Raw genomic sequence first — 23594 nt, forward strand, 5'->3', positions numbered from 1 at the left:
TACAAGTGAATGGACGAAGGGGGTGGACAAGAGGAGCGCCAAATCCATGCAGTGGGCCATGATTTATATAATGGATTGAAAGTGCTTTCAATATTTTATTGAATAAATGATTATATTCATGATGCAGTTCATCAAAGTGAGTGTCTGCTGTGTCTCTGGAGTGAGGAGCATTTTACCATCGCTCTTCTTTCTGCGGCGCTGGTTCCTCTTGCGGTTGATGATGCAGGCGGACCCCAGCAGCAAGACCAGGGCCAACAACATGAAGCCGACCCCACCCAGGACACCGGCCAGTAACGACTCTGGGACGAACTCCAGGAGCCGGGAAGTGGACAGGTAAATCTCCATACCTGTGACATGATATAGATATATATGTATATATGCATATATATATATATATGTGTGTGTGTGTGTGTGTGTGTGTAGATGGAGAGAGAAGGATATAGATGGATAGAACTATAGGATTACCTAAATATATACTTGATTAAAGGGGAAAGCACAAACTTGAGAACAATAGCAACAACAGAATAATACTAAAACAATGAATTTACATTCTACATGATTAAAAGGTTTTTAGGTAGATTTAATCTCCAGTCTACATCCCTGATAATAATAATGTTCATCAAATCAGCAACTTAATTATTTTGCATAACTTAATCTGTCAGATGTAAAACTGAGATTATCAGCAGAGCTGTGTTAATCAACAGGATATTGTTTTGGTGCTGATGGTCCTACACCATTAGGGGTTGCAGATTTCTGTTTAATATCTCTGTACTCTAGCTAATGTAACATTCATGCCATATTCACATAATAATAAGAAAAGTGCAAATTCAATCACTAACTCTTTTGAGAAGTTATTAGTGGAGCCATTTCAATCATTCAGGCTTCTAATGGACAGCTTTCCCTGAGGCCCTGCTCTAATTTTAGTCTAACGCTGGGAACAGAGGGATGGGATAAGAAATATAGAAAGAGGGGGGAAAGAGTTAGGACAAGGAGACTGAGGAAGTAGAATGGGTTCAAACAGAAGGTGGGGAACAAATGTGAAGTGAGCAAGGTTGCTCACCAAACCTACCTGCAGTGGAGACATTGACTGATGGACTGGGCTCGCTCAGCAAGTCCCCACGTCGAGATAGAAGTCGCAGCTCGTACACACAGTCCTGAGACCAGCATCCGCACACACATAAACACACACACACAGTGGGGAGGACAGAGGATGAAACCACACTTTGTCAACACCGGATTGTGCTTGCAATGCTAATGACGTTCATTTGAATTCATGTAGGCCTATACAGGAGAGAAAGAGGAAGGATGAAACAGACTGGAGGAGAAAAAAAAAAAAGGCAACGCATGCAGATTGAAATATGACAGAAAAGTGATGACTGCCATGAAGTGTGTATAATTGAGAGTCTGAAAAAGTAAAACCACGGAAGGAAAGCTTAGATAAAAATCTCAAAGGCATTCAACAGGGAGCATGGACTGATTAGTCTCGCAGGGAGCAGCGTGTCTGGCGTGTTACCTTGTGCAGACCCGGAACCACTATCTCGCTACTGTTGGCACTGATGTCCTCGTCCAAATTAAACCACTCCCCTTGCTCGGTGCGGGATTGGAGAACAAAGCCAGTGACGGGAGGGTGCTGTGCTTCAGAAAGGGACCATTGCAGAACAACACCTGCTGAACTCCGATTAGCTGACAGCAATGCAGGGGGCTTTAGTTTATTTTTCCTTGGTGGAGGATCTGATGCAGAGAGAATGAGAAAGAGCTTCAGTCGATCAGCTTGATATGTTCTGGCGGAAAAATTTAATTACACCAGAGGAAATTGCTACAGCCACTGATGCTCAATCTTCAGAATGTGAGGGGAATAAGAGAGAGGTTGACATTAGTCTTTTGCAGTGTACCAAACAAGAAACACATAGTCATCTTTATGCAGTTTGGTAAATTCAAGACTTTTTGATAAAACATATCCATCCATCCAATTTTATCTATCTAATTCCTAACTGAAACCACTGATATAGCATGCTTACTCCTTATTTTCAGGATTATCATATTATTATAATTAACTGCTGCCATGAATGTTTAACAAAGACAAACTAACGTGATCAGGTTGTTTGTTTCCCCTGAGTCTAGCCTTTATTTTATTTTTTTTGGCTCCCAACATAAATATCTTAAAAAATAAAAATCTAAATGTTATCTTTTTACTTCCTATCCAATGGATTTCACCTTCAAATTAATTTCCATGATCTCTCAGATGTCTCACAGATATATTTTCTCTGACTGGAATGAAAAAAATGTTTCTAGCAAGGAAAAGAAAAATCTGCATTTAACAACATTTCCACAGACTGCAACAGCCACAACTCCAGCCTTCACGAGTCTGAGGCACAGGACTAAACGGATTTTAATGTACTATCCATTCATCTATGAAGAAAAGAGTAGTGCCACTGGGTGTATAAACATTGCATTTTAATGTTGGTTTTTGCCCTAAGCTAAATTTTGATAATTTTTTGATGACACCAGAGAGCTGTAAATCACACAAAATACCTTTGAACATATGGGCCCAATGCTGGAAAAAAAAAAAAAAGTTAAACATGAAAAAGAGTGACAGGCATGCTGGCAGCTCTCTCTATTTATACTGCTCTGACAGTGCTTACATGCTAAGCTTTATATATGTTTTTATCTCCGTTTAGTGTCTTAGCATTATTTAGCGCAAGCTAATGGGGATATCGCTAGTTTAAAGTAAAAAAAAAACAACTTTATATTAGACAAAGATCACTTGAGTGAATACAAAATGTAATTTTAAAAAAAAGCTATCCAAACCTATGTGAAAAAGTAACCTATGAACAATGATCTGAAACACACCAGCAAGTCCACCTCTGAATTGTTCAAACAGACAAAACAAAGGTGAGCTAGTCAAAGTTTGGAATTAAATTCAAATGAGATGGTTTTGCATGACCTAAATCGGGCCTTTAATGCTTGAAAACCCTCTAGCGTGCCTGATTAAAACAATTCTACAAAGAAGAGTGGGCCAAAATTGCTCCCCAGCGATAAGAAGGTTATTAGATTTAGGGCCAACTTTTTTTCCACACACAGGCAGGTTTGCTTATTACCCCCTTAATAAATTATATCATCATTTAAAAACTGCATATATTATTCATTTAGTTGACCTTGTCTAACATTAATTTTTTTTTATTTGAAACGTGTAGCAAACATAAAAAAGAAAAATAAGAAATCGTGAAGAGAGGAAATCCTGTTTCACTGCACTGTATTTTGTTTCCAGTTTGTGTCACTACAGGAATACTTAAATGGGATCAAAGAATGCTATAAGAGTTGCAATGAGTGTGCAGACCTTTTGTTTTATGTGTTTATTTGGCATTTTAAGTCTGTATTTAAAAGTAGCAATAGTGAGATAAGAAACAACACATGTATGCGAACCAGTTAATCAATTTTCGGACCGAGCCTGAAATGTGAAAGACGTGAAAGATGAGATAAACCCATTAGGTTTCATCTTCTAGGCACCGAAAATCATGACTGAAAATGATGTTTAGGTTTGTGCTGGGGAATAGACCAACTGATGAAATAACTTACAGACTTCTTCAGTCACAAACAGAGATGGGCAGTAACGCGTTACTGTAATCTGATTACTTTTTTCAAGTAACGAGTAAAGTAAGGGATTACTATTGCAAAATCAGTAATTAGATTACCGTTACTTTCCCGTAGGAACGCTGCGTTACTGCGTTACTAAAACCGTGATTTTTTTTGCGAGAATGTCTCATGACAGTGACGTAAGCAAGTGCGACGTTGGTGACAGCAGCTGTGTGCAGATCAACAATGGATAATATATCGAGTGCGGGAGAGAGTATGAGCGTGCAGCGTTTAAAGTGTGGAAGTACTGACCTTACTTTGAGTTTGATTCCATAAAAAGTGACAAAAACATTAGCGTCCATCGTGCGTGGGAAGAAAACTTCTTTTTACAGCGAAAAAAACCCCTAAACTTCCGAGCAAGCACCGAGTAGCTACGACGTGATGGGAAACTCACAGAGACACTCGCGCGGATTCTTCAACTGACCGCAGCACACCTGCACCAGGGTAACCCTCCGCCTACCCTGCTCCTGCTTTACAGGTGAAAATAGAGCAAAAGGACCGCTGAGTCTTTGACTTTATTTATTTTCTGCTGTGTTTTACTTGCATCTGTTTGAAAGAGTGAGTGAAAACACAAAAAATATTTTATTTTATGTGCTGGAATGTGTAGAAAATAGGTTTAAATGTTAAACTAATTTATTCAAGTCAGAGAATGTTGCATATAATTAAATGTTTTGCTTGATGCATAAAGTTAAAAGATTAAAACTGATAAAACAAGTTAAAAAAAGAGACTTTTCCATTTGATTACATTTTGTATGATGGATTATGTAGAAAAAGTAGAATTGGGCTGAAAGATCTATCACTTTATCACCTCTTCAGGTTGTAAATCGTGTTTTTAAAAAGTAACTAAGTAACTAAGTAACTAAGTAATTAATTACTTTTGAAAATAAGTAATCAGTAAAGTAACGGGATTACTTTTTTGGGGGAGTAATCAGTAATTAGTTACTGATTACTTTTTTCAAGTAACTTGACCAACACTGGTCACAAAGTTAGTTGTACTGCAAGAACATTATTATTGTCACTGAGAGCTGACTCGTGTATTTATCACACAACAGCTAAAGTTTGCTTTTGGCCTTTGGGCAGAATTAACCTTAATTAGCTGCAGCTGAGAGTGAGGAGGAATACAAACATCTGATAATAGATGTGTTAGCTTTGGAGCTTTGGAGTGAATCAGACAGCAAATCTCCATTTTGTGCCAAAATAAGATCATCCTTTGAAATTGCAGCTCCGTAGACAGATTTAGATAAAACCAGGGGATGATACTGACCCAAAGTCCGTGTAGTGGCGATGTCACTGAAGGGGCCAGTTCCCATTTTATTCTGAGACAGGATACTGAACTGGTAGTCGGTGGAAGGAGACAGGCCTGTCACCTGCAGCCTAGTGCCAGAGGAGGGGGGCACAGGCACAGAGAACCAGTCCTGCTTCCCATCATCATCACTTGCTGAAATCTTTTTCACCCTGCAGAGGAGGCGAGACAAAGAGAAAAGGAGTGAGAACAAAAGAGGAGCAGGGAATTCTGGGAGTGTGATTTTATGAAACATGACAGAAAAGTAGGTTTCATTAAACATTCATATTCGTCATCAGCTCCAGAATGTGTGGCAGAGACGGCACTGATGTATCCTGTGAAATTGCACAGAGAGCTTGCAACTCCAATTATAGTGATTTTCATGTTTCTACCAGAGCTGAGGTTCTACACGTCTTTTCTCTACAGAGAAAATTACCTGACCTTAAGGCTAAAAAATACCCTATTCACCTATTCAAAAACAGCAGAAGAAATATTAATACCAGTTTCAGAAAAGCAGGTTTTTTTTGTTTTTAAATGATGACTTGGACTCCATCAGTGCTACTGGTAACATTAACATGGTTAAGCTGACTTTCTCTTTTGATATTCAAGTGTACAAAGAATTCAGTGCAGAGACCTTATTTTACTGTGTTCTGCAACAAGCAAATCACTTTTATTAGGAAAATTACAAGAGCAGAGACTTGTTTCATTTTCAAGAGGAATAAAAAGCTGCCCAAAGAGCTATAACACATATGCATGATTTTTAACATTTCTTCTGCTAGACGCAACAAAGTGCAACAAGAACATGTTTTTTTTTAAAAATCATTTGTGAACATAACTGAAACGTATGGTGATTAAAGTTTCAATAGGTATAACTTTCACATTATACCCAAATATCCTTATATGCTGAACTTCTTATAGTAAGACGATCATCCTCTTGCTTTTCTCACTGTAGTATTTTCATTTAACCTGTGGTCACGGCAACACATGCTGTGACCACAGGCTATCAAAGGAAGCTGCAGCCAAGACTCGGGAGGTTGTTTATCCTTCATGGCTGATCTATTTTAGTATTTTTGAAGTCGTTTAGATTTATTTATGTGCTCCTTACTGTAGCACTGACCCAGTTCCCTCTCAAGGATTAAGACAGCTCATCTCATGTTCATCTGATGTAGCACTCTCAGGTTACAGTGTGGTCTTTGAAGAACTTTTGTGTATCTCTGTACTAGTATTCTCTGACATAAAAAATACATAGTGATCTAAATATAGTTTATTATTTATTTCTTGAAATTAATTAGAAAATATACACTTCGTGTTCATGCTAAACTTTATTTTTAACAGTGCACACATAATTCTGGTTGTTTTTGACCAAGTTCCACCAATTTAAGATTCCTTTTATTCTCTCCACCACACCACAAGCATATCTAAAACAAAATCCATTCATCTATGATTCATCAGAACAAAAGTGCTGATTCACAGGAAAAGAAAGTAGGCAGATTATCCTCTCTTTTGTCAGTAACCTTGTATTGTAGCTAGCATGGCCACTGCATTATAAAGTAATGCTCTGTAGCAGCGTTTTTTTTTATTGAAGCTGCCAACAAGTGATAACAGATAAATGAACTCCTCATTCGGGAGATCAATAGAGTGATACCACTGCTGTCGATGGCTGCCATGGTTACTGCCCGAAAAGAAAGTGGGTGGCTTTACACCCACCAAACTGAAAATGTCTGTGCTGATCCTCCATCAAAGCCTGCCTCCCAGGATATGTTGGCCTGCTTCACCCCTGGAGACACGGACAGAGAGGTAGCCGCATGGGGACTGGTTCCTGTAATGGAGGGAATGGAGAGGTGTTGATGGAAATCGGCCAGCACTTCAACTACCTGGAGTTTAGAGGCCATCTCTCTCTGTACCACATTTATCCATCGGAGGCGGAGTGGAGGCACAGGCATCTGGCCTGTGCTGGGTGTAATAAAGGTATACAGGTATACAGAAAATAATTTGGGAAAGTAAAAACTAAAAATGTGCACAGCTCATGTAATCACTGTGTGGTTATGGTATTGTTAGACAGGACTCACCCAGAACAAATACGTGTGTACTGGTCTTTACTGAGGCTACACGATTAGAAGCGCTGCACTCCCACACCCCCTGGTGGTCCTTGGTCAAAGGCTGCAGCAGCAAAGAACCATCCGGTTCTACGGAGTAGGAAACGCTACGAGCCAGGCCGACCTATCAAAAACACCAAACCATTCACATGTGGAAGAAAACTCTCTGCGTTGGCATAATCAGATGTACCTATAGCATGAATGAAACATCTTATAACTTTCACAAATAGCTGGGACATATTAGGACAAACAAATTACAAATCAAACACAAGTCAAGAGTTAATTTAACTTGTGCAATTTAATATGCATTGCTGACCAGACATATTGGGAAATATATTTATTGATAAGCTTATTTATTGATTGATTGATTGATTTTGTTTGGGCTCCATTGAAAAATTGAATGTAGTCCTCTAGGTTTGAAAAGCTAATGCAGAACTGCCTTAAACCTGCAATTCTTCTAATAGCCACTGGGGGCCCTGTTTGTGAAAAGAGGTCTGATTGTACACCAATGACTGTAGAAACATCACATGATTCATTTATGATACTGTTGTTGTGTCCATTGAAGAGGTATTGTGGAGAGCCTTCAAACCCTGCAAACATGTTGCACCCCAACTCAACATGGACAATGCTGTGTATGCCGATTGTTTGATAAGTGGGCTAGAATAGCAAACAGAGCCACAACAGAGACCAGGAATGGAACAAAGGTCCAATTCACAGTGTCTGGTTTTCAAAAATTATGGCAGTAGCCAAAATGGTTAAGTGAAAACTTCAAATATCTGCTGGGTGAGTGTACTAAGGTTATACCCACATTATATACAGTCTACTGTCTATACTCCAAGTGACTGGATTTGAGATGTAATGACAAAGGATGTTAAACAGCAGATTTCTGCTAAATTTGAGTCGTAAAGTTTACAGCATGCATAGCAATTTTGTTATACAACCATCCGATTTTTGCCCTTATTTCTGTGAGTGTGGATATAAAGTCCTTTTTTTAAATTGAAAAGTAGGCAATTTCATAATAAAAAGTGGTGATAAAGTTGCTCTTTCAACTGCTGACTGGTCTCAATCTCTCGCAAGGAAAGACACTGATGCACTGATTTTGCTTCTGGCTGCACTCATCATCATTTCGTCTAGTTACTTCTTAGACTAGTCAAATGGCAGCAAGAGCATCTCTTATTTCTGTAATGCGACTTATTTTCAAGTGAACTGGAAAATCTGCGTAGGATATTATTATACAGGAGATGAGCTCAAATCCTTTAGATAACTAAGAAGATGGCATGTTAAGTGCCTACAGCACAACACATCATAGAGCTGTACAGCACTGTTTGCATCCATCCACACCTCCTTTATCCATGTTCTTAGATGAGGAGGAGGAGGATCAACTAGAAATGAATAAATTAGACCTCTGTCCTTTGGAAGCCTAAACAAAATTTTTGCCAACTGCAATCAAAACACACGCCTCCTACATGATACAGCTCCACCAGCTACTACTACCCACAAGCTAAGGTCAAGTACAGATTTATACGATGGGAGGGGTTAGGCAGTCACCCCTCAACGTGTTTTACTGGATACATTTATGTATACATCCCTAAGTGCAAGATGAGTCATCATGAGTCAAATGGATGCAGGGTGGAAGAGTGAAAAATATTGTCTTTACTCATTTAGAAAAGTACATCAGGAAAACAATAACTGGAAATGTATCTGTTTATATACACCCAGACTGCATCATATGTACTCTATGTCCTGTGCAAGCACTGACTCATGTGTCTGATTCTGATTTCTGAGTAAACAATATAAATTGAAGATCCATGTAAGCATTTGCACTGACATGAATAAAACAGGACAGCTTGCTTTTTAAATAAACCACAGTGGGTAATTTACCTTGCTCCAGGTCACTTTAATTGTTGGGTCCACATTTCCTTGACAGGGGATAAGCAGGGTTCTACCAGCCTCCACTTTATACTCTTTCTCCGGAGTGATGCTGAATGAAGGGGGATCCTGCGAATTGCCAAAACAATATAGCTGAATTAAGGAGTCCGCAGCAATCCCAACAATGGATTTTAAGACTGGATTACTGCCGCTTTGGACAAGATTATCTTAATAACAAAAGGATTAGCCACACAATTAACTCCCCAATAGTGCCACCATTGTAGTTACTCTGAGTTGACTTCTATTAATGTCAGAGGGCTCACGTCAGAGTAAAAAGGTCAATAAAATGTCGTTTCTCTTAAAGTTTTTAATTCGCTGTGACAGATACAGTTGTGGCTAATTAAAATTATCACAATTGACAGCTCAGTCATAAGAACAGGACAGATTCGGAGGCAGATTCGATGAGCTTTTAGGTCACATCTAAACCACAAAGGCGGTATTTGTGGTGCGTGAAATGTAATCTGTCTTGTGTACATCATTACAGTGGCTTCATGTGATACACAGCATCCCTGTGGTGAGAGACCCAGGTGGCCTGGACTGCACACTAACCTGTAGAATTACACTAGTTGGTCCAGATGTGCCCATAGTGCCATAGCTGTTGTACGGAGTACACCTGTACATGCCCGCTGCATCATCGTTGACAGTTGCCATGAACAAAGAACCATCTGGTGCTAAGGTCCATCCTGGATACTGAGAGAAATGCACAATTTGTATACACCTCTCACAGTAAGAGGTTAAAAGGAACTAGCAAACACAATTTTGAATAATACACCAAGTAAATGTAAAAAACATATTTTAAACAGGAAGTAGGCAGAATGCTCAAAGAGCTAAATGGCAGGAAATCCGTAACCAAGCAAGCAAAATATGCGCTTTTCAGATATGTATGAATGATTCACTGTATAGTAAGTACAGTTTTTGATATTTGTAGTCCCTGCTACACAGATTCCATCCAAATGGCACCGTTTTTGCAAGAAGAGATTTACAATAAATGTTAAAAGATGTGATTTTTGTCTGATTAGAAAAGATTTTTTATTTTTTTATTTTTCTCAGTCAGGTCAGTCAAAACACACATAACAGAAATGGCCTGCAAAGCTTTCAAGCATTTGCTTTTAAAACCGTAAATTTTCAGTCATTTTTTTGTTCCATTAAGTCACAGCTGGAAGGCTTGTGTTTAGCTTTGACTGTGCAAAAGGTTGCCACTCAGTATAATGAAGTCAAAATTGCTATCATGCCCCCCCTCCCAGAATGAGGCAGTAAGAAAGTATTACTGTGGGTATGAGAGCTTGTGACGTCCATGGTAGAATTGGAATAATTGGCAGAATAACAGCCTGACTCTAGCGCCTGTGTCCCACACTGCAGGAATCTAACGCATTTCCTGTGGTGCATCTCATCTGCTGACATGTCCACAGCTCTGACATAAAGCACTGAGGAGGGGGTCAGCTCACTGTGTAAAGATGAGGGGGGAAAGGAAGCGGGTGGCTGTTTTGCACACAAAACTAAGGGAATGATTTAATTTTAAAAGCTGCTTCCCAAGGTCTTACATTGTAAAAGAAATAAATATAGATATAAATAGATATAGGCATATATATTACACCCAGCATATATATATATAAAATAAAAATAAAAAACACCCAGCACGCCCCTGCGGGCGGTTTATCCTTCAAGCTCGGGTCCTCTACCAGAGGCCTGGGAGCTTGAGGGTCCTGCGCAGTATCTTAGCTGTTCCCAGGACTGCGCTCTTCTGGACAGAGATCTCCGATGTTGTTCCCGGGATCTGCTGGAGCCACTCGCCTAGCTTGGGAGTCACCGCACCTAGTGCTCCGATTACCACGGGGACCACCGTTACCTTCACCCTCCACATCCTCTCGAGCTCTTCTCTGAGCCCTTGGTATTTCTCCAGCTTCTCGTGTTCCATCTTCCTGATATTGCTGTCATTCGGAACCGCTACATCGATCACTACGGCCGTCTTCTTCTGTTTGTCTACCACCACTATGTCCGGTTGGTTAGCCACCACCATTTTGTCCGTCTGTATCTGGAAGTCCCACAGGATCTTAGCTCGGTCATTCTCCACCACCCTTGGGGGCATCTCCCATTTTGACCTCGGGGCTTCCAGGTTATACTCCGCACAGATGTTCCTGTACACTATGCCGGCCACTTGGTTATGGCGTTCCATGTATGCCTTGCCTGCTAGCATCTTGCACCCTGCTGTTATGTGCTGGATTGTCTCTGGGGCATCTTTACACAGCCTGCACCTGGGGTCTTGCCTGGTGTGATAGACCCCAGCCTCTATGGATCTTGTACTCAGAGCTTGTTCTTGTGCTGCCATGATTAGTGCCTCTGTGCTGTCTTTCAGTCCAGCTTTGTCCAGCCACTGGTAGGATTTCTGGATATCAGCCACCTCCTCTATCTGCCGGTGGTACATACTGTGCAGGGGCCTGTCCTTCCATGATGGTTCCTCGTCTCCCTCCTCTTTCTTGGGTTTCTGCTGCCTGAGGTATTCACTGAGCACTCGGTCAGTTGGGGCCATCTTCTCAATGTATTCTTGGATGTTCGTTGTCTCATCCTGGACTGTGGTGCTGACACTCACCAGTCCCCGGCCCCCTTCCTTCCGCTTAGCGTGCAGCCTCAGGGTGCTGGACTTAGGGTGAAACCCTCCATGCATGGTAAGGAGTTTTCTTGTCTTTATGTCAGTGGCTTCTATCTCCTCCTTTGGCTAACTTATTATACCAGCTGGGTACCTGATCGCAGGCAGGGCGTAGGTGCTGATAGCTCGGATCTTGTTCTTACCATTCAGCTGACTCCTCAGGACTTGCATGACACTCTGTGGGTACTTGGTGGTTGCAGCTTTCCTAGCGGCCTCTTCATGGTTCCCATTCGCCTACGGGATCCCCAGGTACTTGTAACTGTCCTCTATGTCTGGTTACTGGACCCTGTTCAGGGAGGTTGCTATGGTCTGCCCTCAGATCCACTAGCCACTGAGCATTGCCGTTATGGGTTGCGTCCTTCTCCCATATGCTTTTCCAGTATTGCTCCGTCTCCAGCCTTGGTGGTGCTGTTCTCTTATTTTTCCCTTGCCACTGAGAGTACACCTTTGCTGGTTTCTGCGGAGAACAGCTGGTTTATTCTCCTGCCTTCTATCTCTCTGGTGTACCTCCTCAAGCAGCAGGCCAAGGCTGTGAGTCTTTGCTTGGCAGTTTCCATGGCCTCAGGTATGGACAGCTTGCTGTATTTTTTATGCACCTTCTTTGTCGCACCTTTCTGCAACTCCGTTAGTTGGCTAACCTCCCTCCGTGCTACTTTGATGTTGCCCTCTAGCCTGATTCTCCATGGAGGGTACTGCTCCTTGTGGCTGTTCTACTTATAGCCAAGCATCTCACTGATCACTGCTGCCGTATTGTAGATCAGCTTGTTAGTGTTGGTAATCGTGGTTGTAGGTATTGTCCGTAGTGCTGCATTAACATCATCTAGCAGACCTTCTGAGGGTACTTCACGTAATCTTGGTAACCGGCTACGGGGGATCCAGGTTTCAAGCTTGGCCATGATCCTATTTTTCAGGTCAGTTCCTCTCGCACTCAACAATCCTTCTCCTATCGCACTTGGGGCTATGTACCCAATCTCGGGTGGGGGTGATGATATCTCCCCCCTGACCGGGCGTCCTGATTCCCCCTTGCCGTAGCATTTGTGTTGTACCTCGTCAATCTCTAGCTGTGAGAGCAGTCCCTTCTTTCGAATGTTGGAACACTTTTCGCCGTCATTGTGGATGTTGGGTATCGAAGAATCCATAGGTCCCTCATCCTATTCATGTAGCCCCTTCCGCCGGGGTTACTTGCGTAGTAGCATTCCAACAACGCCCTGTTTTCGTCTCTTGCCCACCGATGCCTTCTTGTTCCAGTAGCCCACTTTTCGTCAGGGTACCCTGGTTCCTCAACACCTGACGCGGACCTTGTTGATCCGGGCGGCGTCCGAGCCGGCATGCCTTCATATTTATCTGTCTCGCTCATGTCTGCAGTAGGCTTGCTTAGCATAAGGGGTCTAGCCTTAGGACCCTTACTGGATACAGACGCCCCAGGCAGGAATCGAACTTGCGATCCTCTGTATTGTTCGATACATATGCGTACCGAACCGAAAGCACTGTATCCTGTATCGAACGGTTCAATATCGATACGAGTATTGTTGCACCACCTCATATATATATATATATATATATATATATATATATATATATATATATATATATATATATATATATATATATATATATATATGTATGTATGTATGTATGTATGTATGTATGTATGTATGTATGTATGTATGTATGTATGTATGTATGTGTGTGTGCAACTATTTTTTTTTTTAAAGAAAGGACAAAGCTACTCCCCTCCCCCATCTGTAATGGTTCCTACACCCATTTATCCAATGAGATGAAATGAGCAGTAGATTGAAGTGAAAGCAGAAGAATAATAGAAAAAGATGGGAGTACACGGGGCAGTAAGGAATGCCTTAAGGATGGCTTTCATAGCTTTTAAGACTGAAAAAAGTCTGCCACTCTATTAAAATGTATGTGATTGCATGGCCTTAGACCTAGGAAACAGAACATATTTTGATGCGTCAGCACAGGAAATGTGAATTTATAATGTTTAAATAACTACATAAATAGTAAATAAATATAGTAAATGCTCAAAGCTATCGAGTCATAAAGCTCACAGCAATGTTGGACAAATTGTGCATTCTGTACTAATAGAAAACAGCCAGTGATTCCTTGTGAGTATCATAAATCAATAGTCTAGTGTTGGGTGCACAGAACAGGGGATAGCATTTTTTTAAGGACACAGCAAAGGCTGATTATTAAGGAAAATGTGCGGTTATGTGGAAATTATTATTCTTATTACCAAAGACAGGTCGACTGGTTCTCCGTCCTTCATCCAATCCACACGGAGCAGCGGGGGCTGAGCTACCATTGGGCAGGAAACCACACCATCCATACCTGTGGGGAGGTATGTTTCCTGGGGCATTTTTAGTGCCTGGGCTGGGTCTGAGAACAGTTATATAGATAAAACATTATTTATTTTTGTAATAGTTAAGCATTCAAATACTTTACTGTGTCAACACTGAGGAAAACTGCACATACCACTGCAGAGGAACTGTGCCATGATCCATAACTTATTTTGAAAAACAATTGTTTTGTTGTAGTGCATTTTCTGCAAGTCTGTGTATTCAGTATAAGAAGTTTGCAGTTGACTGAGTGCCTGACAGAATAATATATTTCACAGGCAAGAGCAAAATGTTAATAGGGAACTGTTTACAAAACCTTAAAGAAGCCTCACAAATAAAAAATACAATAAGCGGAAAAAACAAGACAAAAATTGGGGTTTCAAGGGAATGTATGGTCTAGTTTTCTACATCAGTTCTAGGAACTGTGCATTTTTTCATTACAGTTTATTTCAGAACTAATTCTACTGCTGACAGCAGTGCAATAAAACACCATATTTAATGTCTCTGGAATCTTATTTTCATCTTTTTGATTTAATTTATATAGATTTCCTTAATAAACACTAGTTATCAGTCTCATCCAGGAACTTTGTAATTTCCACTGTACCTCTGTTGAAAGAAGGTACGGATATCCTTTGCCGCTTGGCATTAAAGTTATCAGTTACTTTCACTTTCCTACTGTCTTTTATATATTTTTTCTGAGATCACTGTTTCAATATATAAAATATGACTGGGGCTTTCTTAGTGGTAATTAAACTAATCAGGACATGTTTTTTTATGACTTAGTGCTTAAAATGAAGCTTAAAATATTGTTTGTGACTGTCCATCACAGTGTTTGTCTACCTTACGATGCTACAATGTTTCTAAAGTGAAGACTGCCACTCCACATGAAGGGAATACATGCGACATATGAAAGAAAGCTCAGACTAATTGACCCTTTGTCATCAGCAACCCACAGTAAGCAAAACATGTCAGATATGTAGTAAATCCTAATTGGCATTGGCAGATAAATCCATCATATATGTACTCACACTAATCATGTTATGGTTTCCTAAATATTCTATTCACCAGTTTAGTTATAATTTTGTTTTTATCTTTGTCAGGACCATGGACTAAACATATCTTGCCCATGGGCAAGTAAAACCTAATTTCGATACATATTTGTATTTTAAAGACTATCAAAGATACTAGATAAAAATAGAAATATGTTTTCAAAAATACATATATCATCTCCACTCCAGAAACATAACAGAAGTATACACACTGTAAAACCTCTATATGTACATGTACCCTTCATTCAATAAGGAGACCACCCTTTCAATATATAAACTATATAAAATATATGACACGGCTGGTTTCTTAGAATCCACTTTCTTTTTTGCCTCTAAAGAAAAAATAATAATCTAGACATTTTCAAGGCATAGGGGAGCTTGGTTCTTGCCTTAATGGACTTAGATGAAAAGGAGGATTGTGCAAAGGCTGAGTTTCTTTACTCTATATTCACACAGCACAGTTGATCCTAAAGCTTTGGTTATCTGTGCTGAGGAAAGTTGTTCAGAAGTTATCAGTGCTGAAAATGCAGCATAGTGAACTAAAACAAGATGAACAAGTCAAAGTTTATTTGTACTGTGATGCAAATGGACTCTGGTTCTTTCTGGATGACCAAGCTACTCAACGCCTGACTTACATACAGGTGTGTCAGCTTCCTCTGCTATGTGTGTTAGCCTCCTGCCATCTGTGATGCCAACACTTGATGGATTTCTGTCAGCACCATCCACTGAAACACTATCTAATGTGTCATGCTCACACCCCATAGAAGTACATCTTTGATAATATTTTTTGCATCTTTGTGTGTTTTAATGGTTTGAGGGTTACTGGGAATGACCTGATTATTCTAGGTGACCAAGGTTTTAAAATCCAGAAATGTTACATAGGCAGTCCATGTGGACTCTTACCTTGCTATTGAAGTTGTTTCTAAAATTAATCAATGCCAAATTACTGCCAGATTTCACAAGTTTTCATGCAATTTAGGCCCTCAAACAGGCAATTATTTTGTCGAAATAATATTAAACTGAGCAGATACAATGGGGCCTTTACACTGTGAGTGCTCAGGCCTTAATGACAATAATATTCATAATAATAGAGACAATAATGAAAAGAAATGAAATTTGAAGGAAATTACAAATAGTCTTTTAAGGACTCATAGTGGCTCTGTGATTGGATGAAAACTGGACAACTTTTATGCTGTACTGCAGAGGTTACTAAGCAAACATTGAAGCACTTTCTCTAACAGACTGATTCAGCTCCCCTGCCACAAGGACAGACACGGAAAATTGTTTCATACTTGATACAATATCTCTATAATGCAACACATCTGTCTAGCAGACAGTCATCTGTACCCTGATGTTTAATTAATTTCAGCTTAGTTAAAACAGACACTTGTGAGCCAATTAATGCTTTACTATTAATTGCTTTACCACTTTTGTAGCCATTTGAAATGTTGTTTCTGCTGGAGTTACTGAAATATTTTACTTGCTATATAGTACATTAATTAGTGTATGTTTAACTTATTTAAGATGTTGTGTGTTGTAGCTAAAAAGAATTGACCAATCTGGGATAAATGAAGTACACAGTAAATATTTCTTCTTATGACATCTTATTATATATTAGCCACAGACCACACACAAACGTACGCATCACTGTGAGGATGGCAGAGGCAGTTGGCGGCATGAGCAGGCCATTGGTTGGCACACAGGTGTAGTTGCCAGAGTCCTCTGGGATCAGCCTGGAGATAAGTAGAGTCCCATCTACCATGATCTTCACTCGTGACTTTAGAGACCTTGAGAAAAACATCAGTATGAGAGCAAACCAGCTACTTTAGAATAAGAGGGAAATATTCTCTAGCACATTTTCAGAACATCAAAAGTGTAGGAGGGGTTTTTTTTTGTTATTATTAATATTGTTATTCACTGTTCTGTGCAGATGGAGGTTAAGGACATTTCATTTTATTTCAGTTAGAGTGAGAGGCAGTGTGCCCACTCATGTTATACATCCTTATATTTAAAGAGAAAGGAAAAAAAAGACAAACTAACAAATCCATCTAACAGGCTTGTGACTTTGGTGTTATGTTTAAGGGACCACCTTCAGCCACATTCACATTCACGTACTATAAGAAACTTGGATATTTCTTAGCACTACTGTTTTCCTCTTGCATTGAAGAAAAATAGCCAGTGCCACTGAATATTTTAGTTGTTTCAGTTTCATGTTAACAGAGAATCAATCGAAAAATGTGATATGGGTCACTGTCAGTGACCGCAAAGATTTATCGCCAATGCTGAAGGCCTACAGAGCTTTTCAAGCTCTTTTAACTCAATTATGAGGCTTTACGGCGCATTTACTGTATCAGTCAGTTGCAGCGGGGGCCAGCTTCTTTAGCAAACAAATCTCTATCAAACCCTCGGTATGTTAACTGCCTCAGGAACAGGCAGACACACAGAGGACAACCTGCAGAATAAAACTGGAGATGGTAAGAAGTTGTTTTTTACCATCTTACAGGACAAAATAAAACAAGAGGTCAAAGGTTTATTGGACGTACATTTCTTTATCGTCAATTTTATTCAGCAGCACTAGTGTCAAAACTAAAATATGCCATCAACTATGGAATGAATTGCTATGGAAAATAGACATATAGAGAATGTAGCCACATATTTACATTTCCTTATATTCGTTTTTTCCCAGGTTAAAAGTGTCAGCTTTAGTTTATCCAGTACATTATAATTAAATACCTGTAATCACCTAATAAAATTACCATTTGCTTCAGCTCTACTTTTTTTAAGCAGTAATTAGCAACTAATTGCAAGCTAACATGCTGAACTAATAAGGCAAGGATAATACCTGCAACAGCATGTTGGCATTATTGGTGTAGACAGAAAGCCATGCATGTGTTAGGGTATAGCACAAAAGTGCTACTGTGCCCAAGGCTTCAGCACTAAACTACCTTCTCACTTTTTGTATCATATTTCGCTAGCATGGGTATAATTTTTCAGGGAGTTACTGATTCCCCTTGTGGTAAAAATAAATCAATCAATCAATAAAGTGGAAAAAACAAAAAAACAAAAAGGTTTTCCTAAGGTGATTTACTTATGAAAAATGATAGATGTACAGGGCTCATTCAAAAAAATAAATTGTTTGCTTTTTGTTTGTTTGTTTTTTCATACATGGAATAATTAGCATTTTTAATTAGCAGTTTCTATTCTAATAACTCAACAAACACATTTAATATCCACGTTACTCTTGCTCTCTTAAGCTAATACTGCCCTGTTTGGCATCAATAACTTGTAGGTATTTTTGCACAATTATCCACCAGGCTCTTGTAAAATTTTCTGCCACTGCCACATGTAGATTTCAGTCAACTGTATTATGATAGAGGGCTTTTTTCATGTACAGCCCATTTAAATCCTCCTACAATGTAAAACAAACATAGCCAGCTCTATTTGTGACATCATTTCTGCTGAACGGCAACAAGATGATAACGTAGCTTTTAACCTGACTAGGCCTTTTCATAACTCTTCATCACTTCTCTTGCAGCCATTCCTTGGCTGATTTGCTTATTTGATGGGAACCATTATACCATCAAAGGGTACCCTTCAGGTTCAGTTTTAAACTACTTAATAAATTCATAATATCTTACACAGCAAAGATAATAACTGCTCATAACTGGGACTCAGAGACTCCCCAGTCCACAGCGACCCCAAATCATGACACTACACACAAATGTCCATAAGTGACATGCTCATCACATCACATTTGTGATGGTCACAGCATTTGTGACTTGACAAATCGACATTTGAGTTACCAGTCTGGAACACAGCAACCCAAAAAGCCAGGCATAAGAGTCTTGGTTTTGGCCTAATGTTACTTTTAGGCAGCCAAGTCTTTTCCTTGCACATCTCATCTGCAGGTCAGCACATGTACTTTGAGACGAACAGTAGCAAGAGTTTCCTGTAGGTCCTGGAATAAAGTCCAGGGGGTTCTTGGAGACTTCTTTTTCCATCAAACACTTTACTCTTGGGCTAAATTTGCTGGGGCAGCCATTCTTGTACAAAATCTTTTTAAGTCCCTTGCCAGACTCATAGGCACCCAAAACTTTTTTTCTGATTCCCTTACAGAGTTCTTTAGATCTTGACATGAGAGGACACACTTCAATAGCAAAGAAAACACCAGACTCTTGATGTCATACTTTTTAAATAAGACAGGTTCCAGCTCTCACTTCTAAAGAGTGTCCAATCATTGGCACCCAATCTGGAACACCTGATCCGAAATTTATGGATCTGAAGGTGTTACAGCTGTACGACTTTACTTTACTTACTGTTTCCACATGAATGACTTTACTTTTTGTAATTAATGCTGTGAACATGAAATAATTAGTTTGAGAATAGTGTCTTTCTTAAAAGGTACAAAGGTCAAAATACACTGAAAATATGACAAATTCAAAGGGATGTGTTGATTTTTTTTTTTTTTTTTTTTGCCATGATTGCATCTTAAACCCAAACAACAGCATGAAATCTGAGTGTAAATGGAGAAATGAATATAGGAAATCTATTTTGGCACTGTCAAAAAGCACCTCACTATTTTTAACAGAGAAGTGAAAAAAAAGGCTTATTTCCCACCATTAGTCATAGATAATCAGAATAATCCTCATACGCTCTACTCAGCTGTTAACAGCAATATATATCAGGTCCAAAAAGCCTCTCTGAATCTCCCCCCCACCAATCGAGATCTGGTTGAGTATTAACCTGAGTATAATGAACAGTAATACCTGTTTTAGAGAAATGCTCAAGGGGAGAAGTAATGCAAATTAAGCCCCCAACCTGCTCAACTGACCCTATCCCAGCCACTGTTTTTTAAGAGACTGTTCAATTGTCTGGTGCATGATATGCTGGCAATCATGAGCCATTCCCTGCTCACTCCATCTTCTCTCTGGCACAAAACAGAGCTTTTATGAAACCTCTCATAGAGAAAAGCTCATTTGGCGCTTTGCAGTTTTCAGGGCAATATCTTTTTTCTTCTTTTAAAGTGACACGACTGATGCTACTGCAACATCAGAATTTCTTCTCTTTTCTATTTTTATTTTATTTCTGTATTTTTCTTTGTGTTTGGAGACTACAACATAATGTTATCTTTTATTGTCCTTTACATAATTTGGGGGTAAAAAAATAAGTTAAAAACCATGAGATAAATGAAGTATTTTGGCCTATTTTTTGTCTTATAACATTGTGGTGAAATTGCACATTTACAAACACACAAAATATGCTGTTTCCAGTATTTACAAACTAATAACCTTCTGCATCTAACACCTGCCGAGATACATTTCTGATTCCACTGATTCATTATCTATCAGCTAACTTTTAACTTCATACCTTTTGACCAGCTGATACTAGAAAGAGAATTGGAGACTGAGGACAGTGCAGTGCAATATATGTTTTTTCCCTACTTTTAATCACTGTGCTCATTAATATTTAATGCCCAGTGCATATGAGGCATTAATTCATAAGAAAATAAACACTGATTTAGAAAACTTCAATGTGATACAATGTTGTTTTTCATATCAGCTAATGGGTGTTACCCTGTTGTCTACACCTGGACAAACATAGACAAGCCACACTAGTTAAGAAGAACTGCAGGTAAAATATGAAAACAGAGGCTCGTCTCTGACTTAAAATCCTTAGCACAAAATGTCAAGCCCCAAACAAGTAACCTCAGCGTGTGTGTGTGTGTTTCTTTTTTTCCTTATTTAAATTTCACATCTGAAGTAGCAAAAAAAAAAAAAAAAAAAAAATCCACCTTCTATCATCTCAGGAATATTTCTGGTGCACAGCTCACCCTCTCTCCTAGGCATATACCGAAGGAATAAAGCATTCTTTCATCACTAGCAGACTTGATTACTGCAAAGTGCTTTCAATTCTGGGCCAGCAAAGAAACCTTTTAGTTGTGAGTTCTTTAACGTGGCCCTTAGATCACCACTGGACTGTAAAAACAGTTTGTGCAGTCAATGTTACCTCAGAGTGAAAAGAAATCACTCAGTGCTCATTTTCGTTAATTCAGGTCTGTCTAGATGTTTCACTTGTATCTAGAAAACAACAAGTCAAGTCAGGTGCTTATATACTTATTCAACAGTATGTGGGGACGTGTGATTGGTCCATGATGAATTCTGAAGCATGACAACAACTGCAAATGCATAGCCTGAAAGACTATCTCCAGCTAGAAAAGGTGCCCTGAAGTAACTTGACAAATAAAGGCAATTCATGGTGTTATTTTTAAAAGCATTTCTTATTTTTGGCACTAAAAAGCTTGAGCACAGTGATGTGCATATTCTGGCAGACAAACCACAGATCACCTTAGACACTCCCACGGGACACTAAATACTCAGTTTTTATGAATAACAAAAAAAAACCTACAGGCTGTATTGGGTGTATTTTTCCTTGGTGCTGTTGCAGTTTTATAACAATTTTACATTTGCCTGGTAAATTTGTTGCTATTTTAGTGCATGCAAACATTAGCTATTAAACTCAAAGAAACCATACTATGTATTGCATTTACCATGCATTATATGCAGCATCAATGAGGGTTTCATAATAAAGTGATCTTTGCATGAATGTATCCATGTTTCCAGATCAACAGAACGTATGGATCCACGTTTACCTGACATTTTTGAACTTGAGTGACAGGGGGTTTGAGTGCCTTATAAATAATTGAATGATAAAACATATAAAATTGATGACATCTTGCTGTAAATTTCATGAGCACATTTTGTGATCTCATGTATCCCTTTATTTAATGCAGAGTCTGAAGACTCGCCCTCATTCACCAAAATGTCAGTATATACCAACACGTACAAGATCTGCGCCTGTTTAATAAAGACACTCTGCAGACTGCATGTTAGTTATTGTCATGAAAGTATTCAATGAACTGACACAAGTAGATGTCAGACATACTTTTAAGGAATGTTCTGGATTTGTTAAACCCACAGAATTGGGCTTTTGTGTGCTATAATGCCTATTACTAAGATATACTATAGGAGGAGGTGAGGTTAAGCTTCTGGTAAATTTTCAATACAGTCACTATAAAGTAAATCTCATCTCTTGTACAACCTGCCCAACATGTTGGGTTCTTTTTCCTTTTTTAAAAAAAATTTAAATTAAAGATTTCATGTGACAAATCTCAGTAATCCGCTTTTTGTGATTTTCCTTTTTTTATGATGCAAAAGATAATGAAGGCAATCTTGAACAAAAAGCACAAAATTCGATTTACGTAACAACCACTAAGCTTTTCCAACATTCTCGGAAAAAAAAGAAAAGAAAAAAGGATAATAATCAAAATGGTAGTTCACTCACTCTATGTGATAGACATTTTCTCCACCTTTTTCCCACACGTATGTCATGTTGGGGGGATCTGCCACTGCCTGGCACTGGAGATGTGCATCTTGGGACATATTCAGAGAGGTGTTTTTGGGAGGTATGACAATGACAGGCGGACCTGGAGATGCAGGATACAAAAAGGCTGAGTGCAGGGTATAATAATAAAGATTTCCTTTTTTTTTGTCTCTATAGTTATTAAATAAATAACCTAAAAATCTAAGAAACAGTGTCAGTTTGGCAGAGGACACAAAAAATTAATAAATTACATAAGTACAATTCCTTTGTATCTAGATGAATAAATTCACCTCATACAAATAACAGTTTTAACAGATTTCTCTTTCTCAATACTCATCCTCACAATATGTCCCTTATCTACACTAGGTGTCGTATTCTCCTTTTACTTTAATGACTATTTTGCCAAAAAAAAAACTGAATTGGAAGGACCTCTTAGGAAAGAGCTGCAATATAATCAAATAATGATAAAAGACTCAAATAGATTGTTGCATCTATTCTAGTATATTGCATTCTCTTTTAATTAAATTATACTTACTGTAACCTTCACTATCTTACACCTTTTTTATGATGCAACAAAAGACAGTATATTGCTCAAGTATTAAAAAATACTTAAGCGTGATATAAAAGATGCCTTATATGTTTCAGTACAACATAAATACATCAGTAGCTCAGTATTATCCTTTAACATTACGCTGGACTACAGTATTCTTCTTGTAGAGGAGTATAGTATGTTGTATTCCTTTTGTTTTAGCTGGTCTCAGAGCAAAACCTGTTTTACCCTCCTTGAGACATCTACTAATTTCTTACATTCCCTTAAAAATCGTATTATTCATAGGAGAGAAAAAAATGAAATAGTCTGTGATGCAAAATATCAATCTAATAAATATCAGAATGAATTATTCATGAAATGCATGGTAGCGAAAGACACAACCACAGATAAAGTGGGAAACAACTGGATATTTAATGGTTAAATAGGTTGTATATTGGTGAAACGTAATAACAACAAAAATAGATGCTAAAACCTAATAAAAGAAACAAAATACAACACAGCAAAAGTTGAATTGTAAGAAGTAGATGTTTACTGAGAAATGAAAATAAAATCCAACCTAATACCCCATTGGCTTTTCAAACATTTCTTTTAACCGTAACACTAAAATATACAAAACATTCTGCGATGTTGCAGCGGTCCCCATCATGTCTTTGCTTGACCAGACATGTCACATACACTGTATT

At 38.8% G+C, this 23594-nt stretch overlaps 1 protein-coding gene across 1 annotated transcript in view; it reads right to left on the reverse strand.

Annotated features, from left to right (window-relative positions):
* igsf9a (immunoglobulin superfamily, member 9a) overlaps positions 1-23594 on the reverse strand; it is a 68628-nt gene that overhangs the window by 12685 nt on the left and 32349 nt on the right. Inside the window, exons 7-17 of the mRNA XM_080871299.1 lie at positions 22323-22464; positions 16623-16768; positions 13830-13972; positions 9490-9630; positions 8893-9009; positions 6985-7135; positions 6623-6734; positions 4898-5088; positions 1514-1731; positions 1070-1154; positions 177-347 (exon numbers count right to left, since the gene is read on the reverse strand). Of these exons, the coding sequence (XP_080727425.1) occupies positions 177-347; positions 1070-1154; positions 1514-1731; positions 4898-5088; positions 6623-6734; positions 6985-7135; positions 8893-9009; positions 9490-9630; positions 13830-13972; positions 16623-16768; positions 22323-22464 (1617 nt within the window). The remainder of the gene's footprint in view (positions 1-176; positions 348-1069; positions 1155-1513; positions 1732-4897; positions 5089-6622; positions 6735-6984; positions 7136-8892; positions 9010-9489; positions 9631-13829; positions 13973-16622; positions 16769-22322; positions 22465-23594) is intronic.

Source organism: Rhamphochromis sp. 'chilingali' (assembly GCF_963969265.1).
Source record: "Rhamphochromis sp. 'chilingali' genome assembly, chromosome: 2".
NCBI classification, from domain to species: Eukaryota; Metazoa; Chordata; class Actinopteri; order Cichliformes; family Cichlidae; genus Rhamphochromis; species Rhamphochromis sp. 'chilingali'.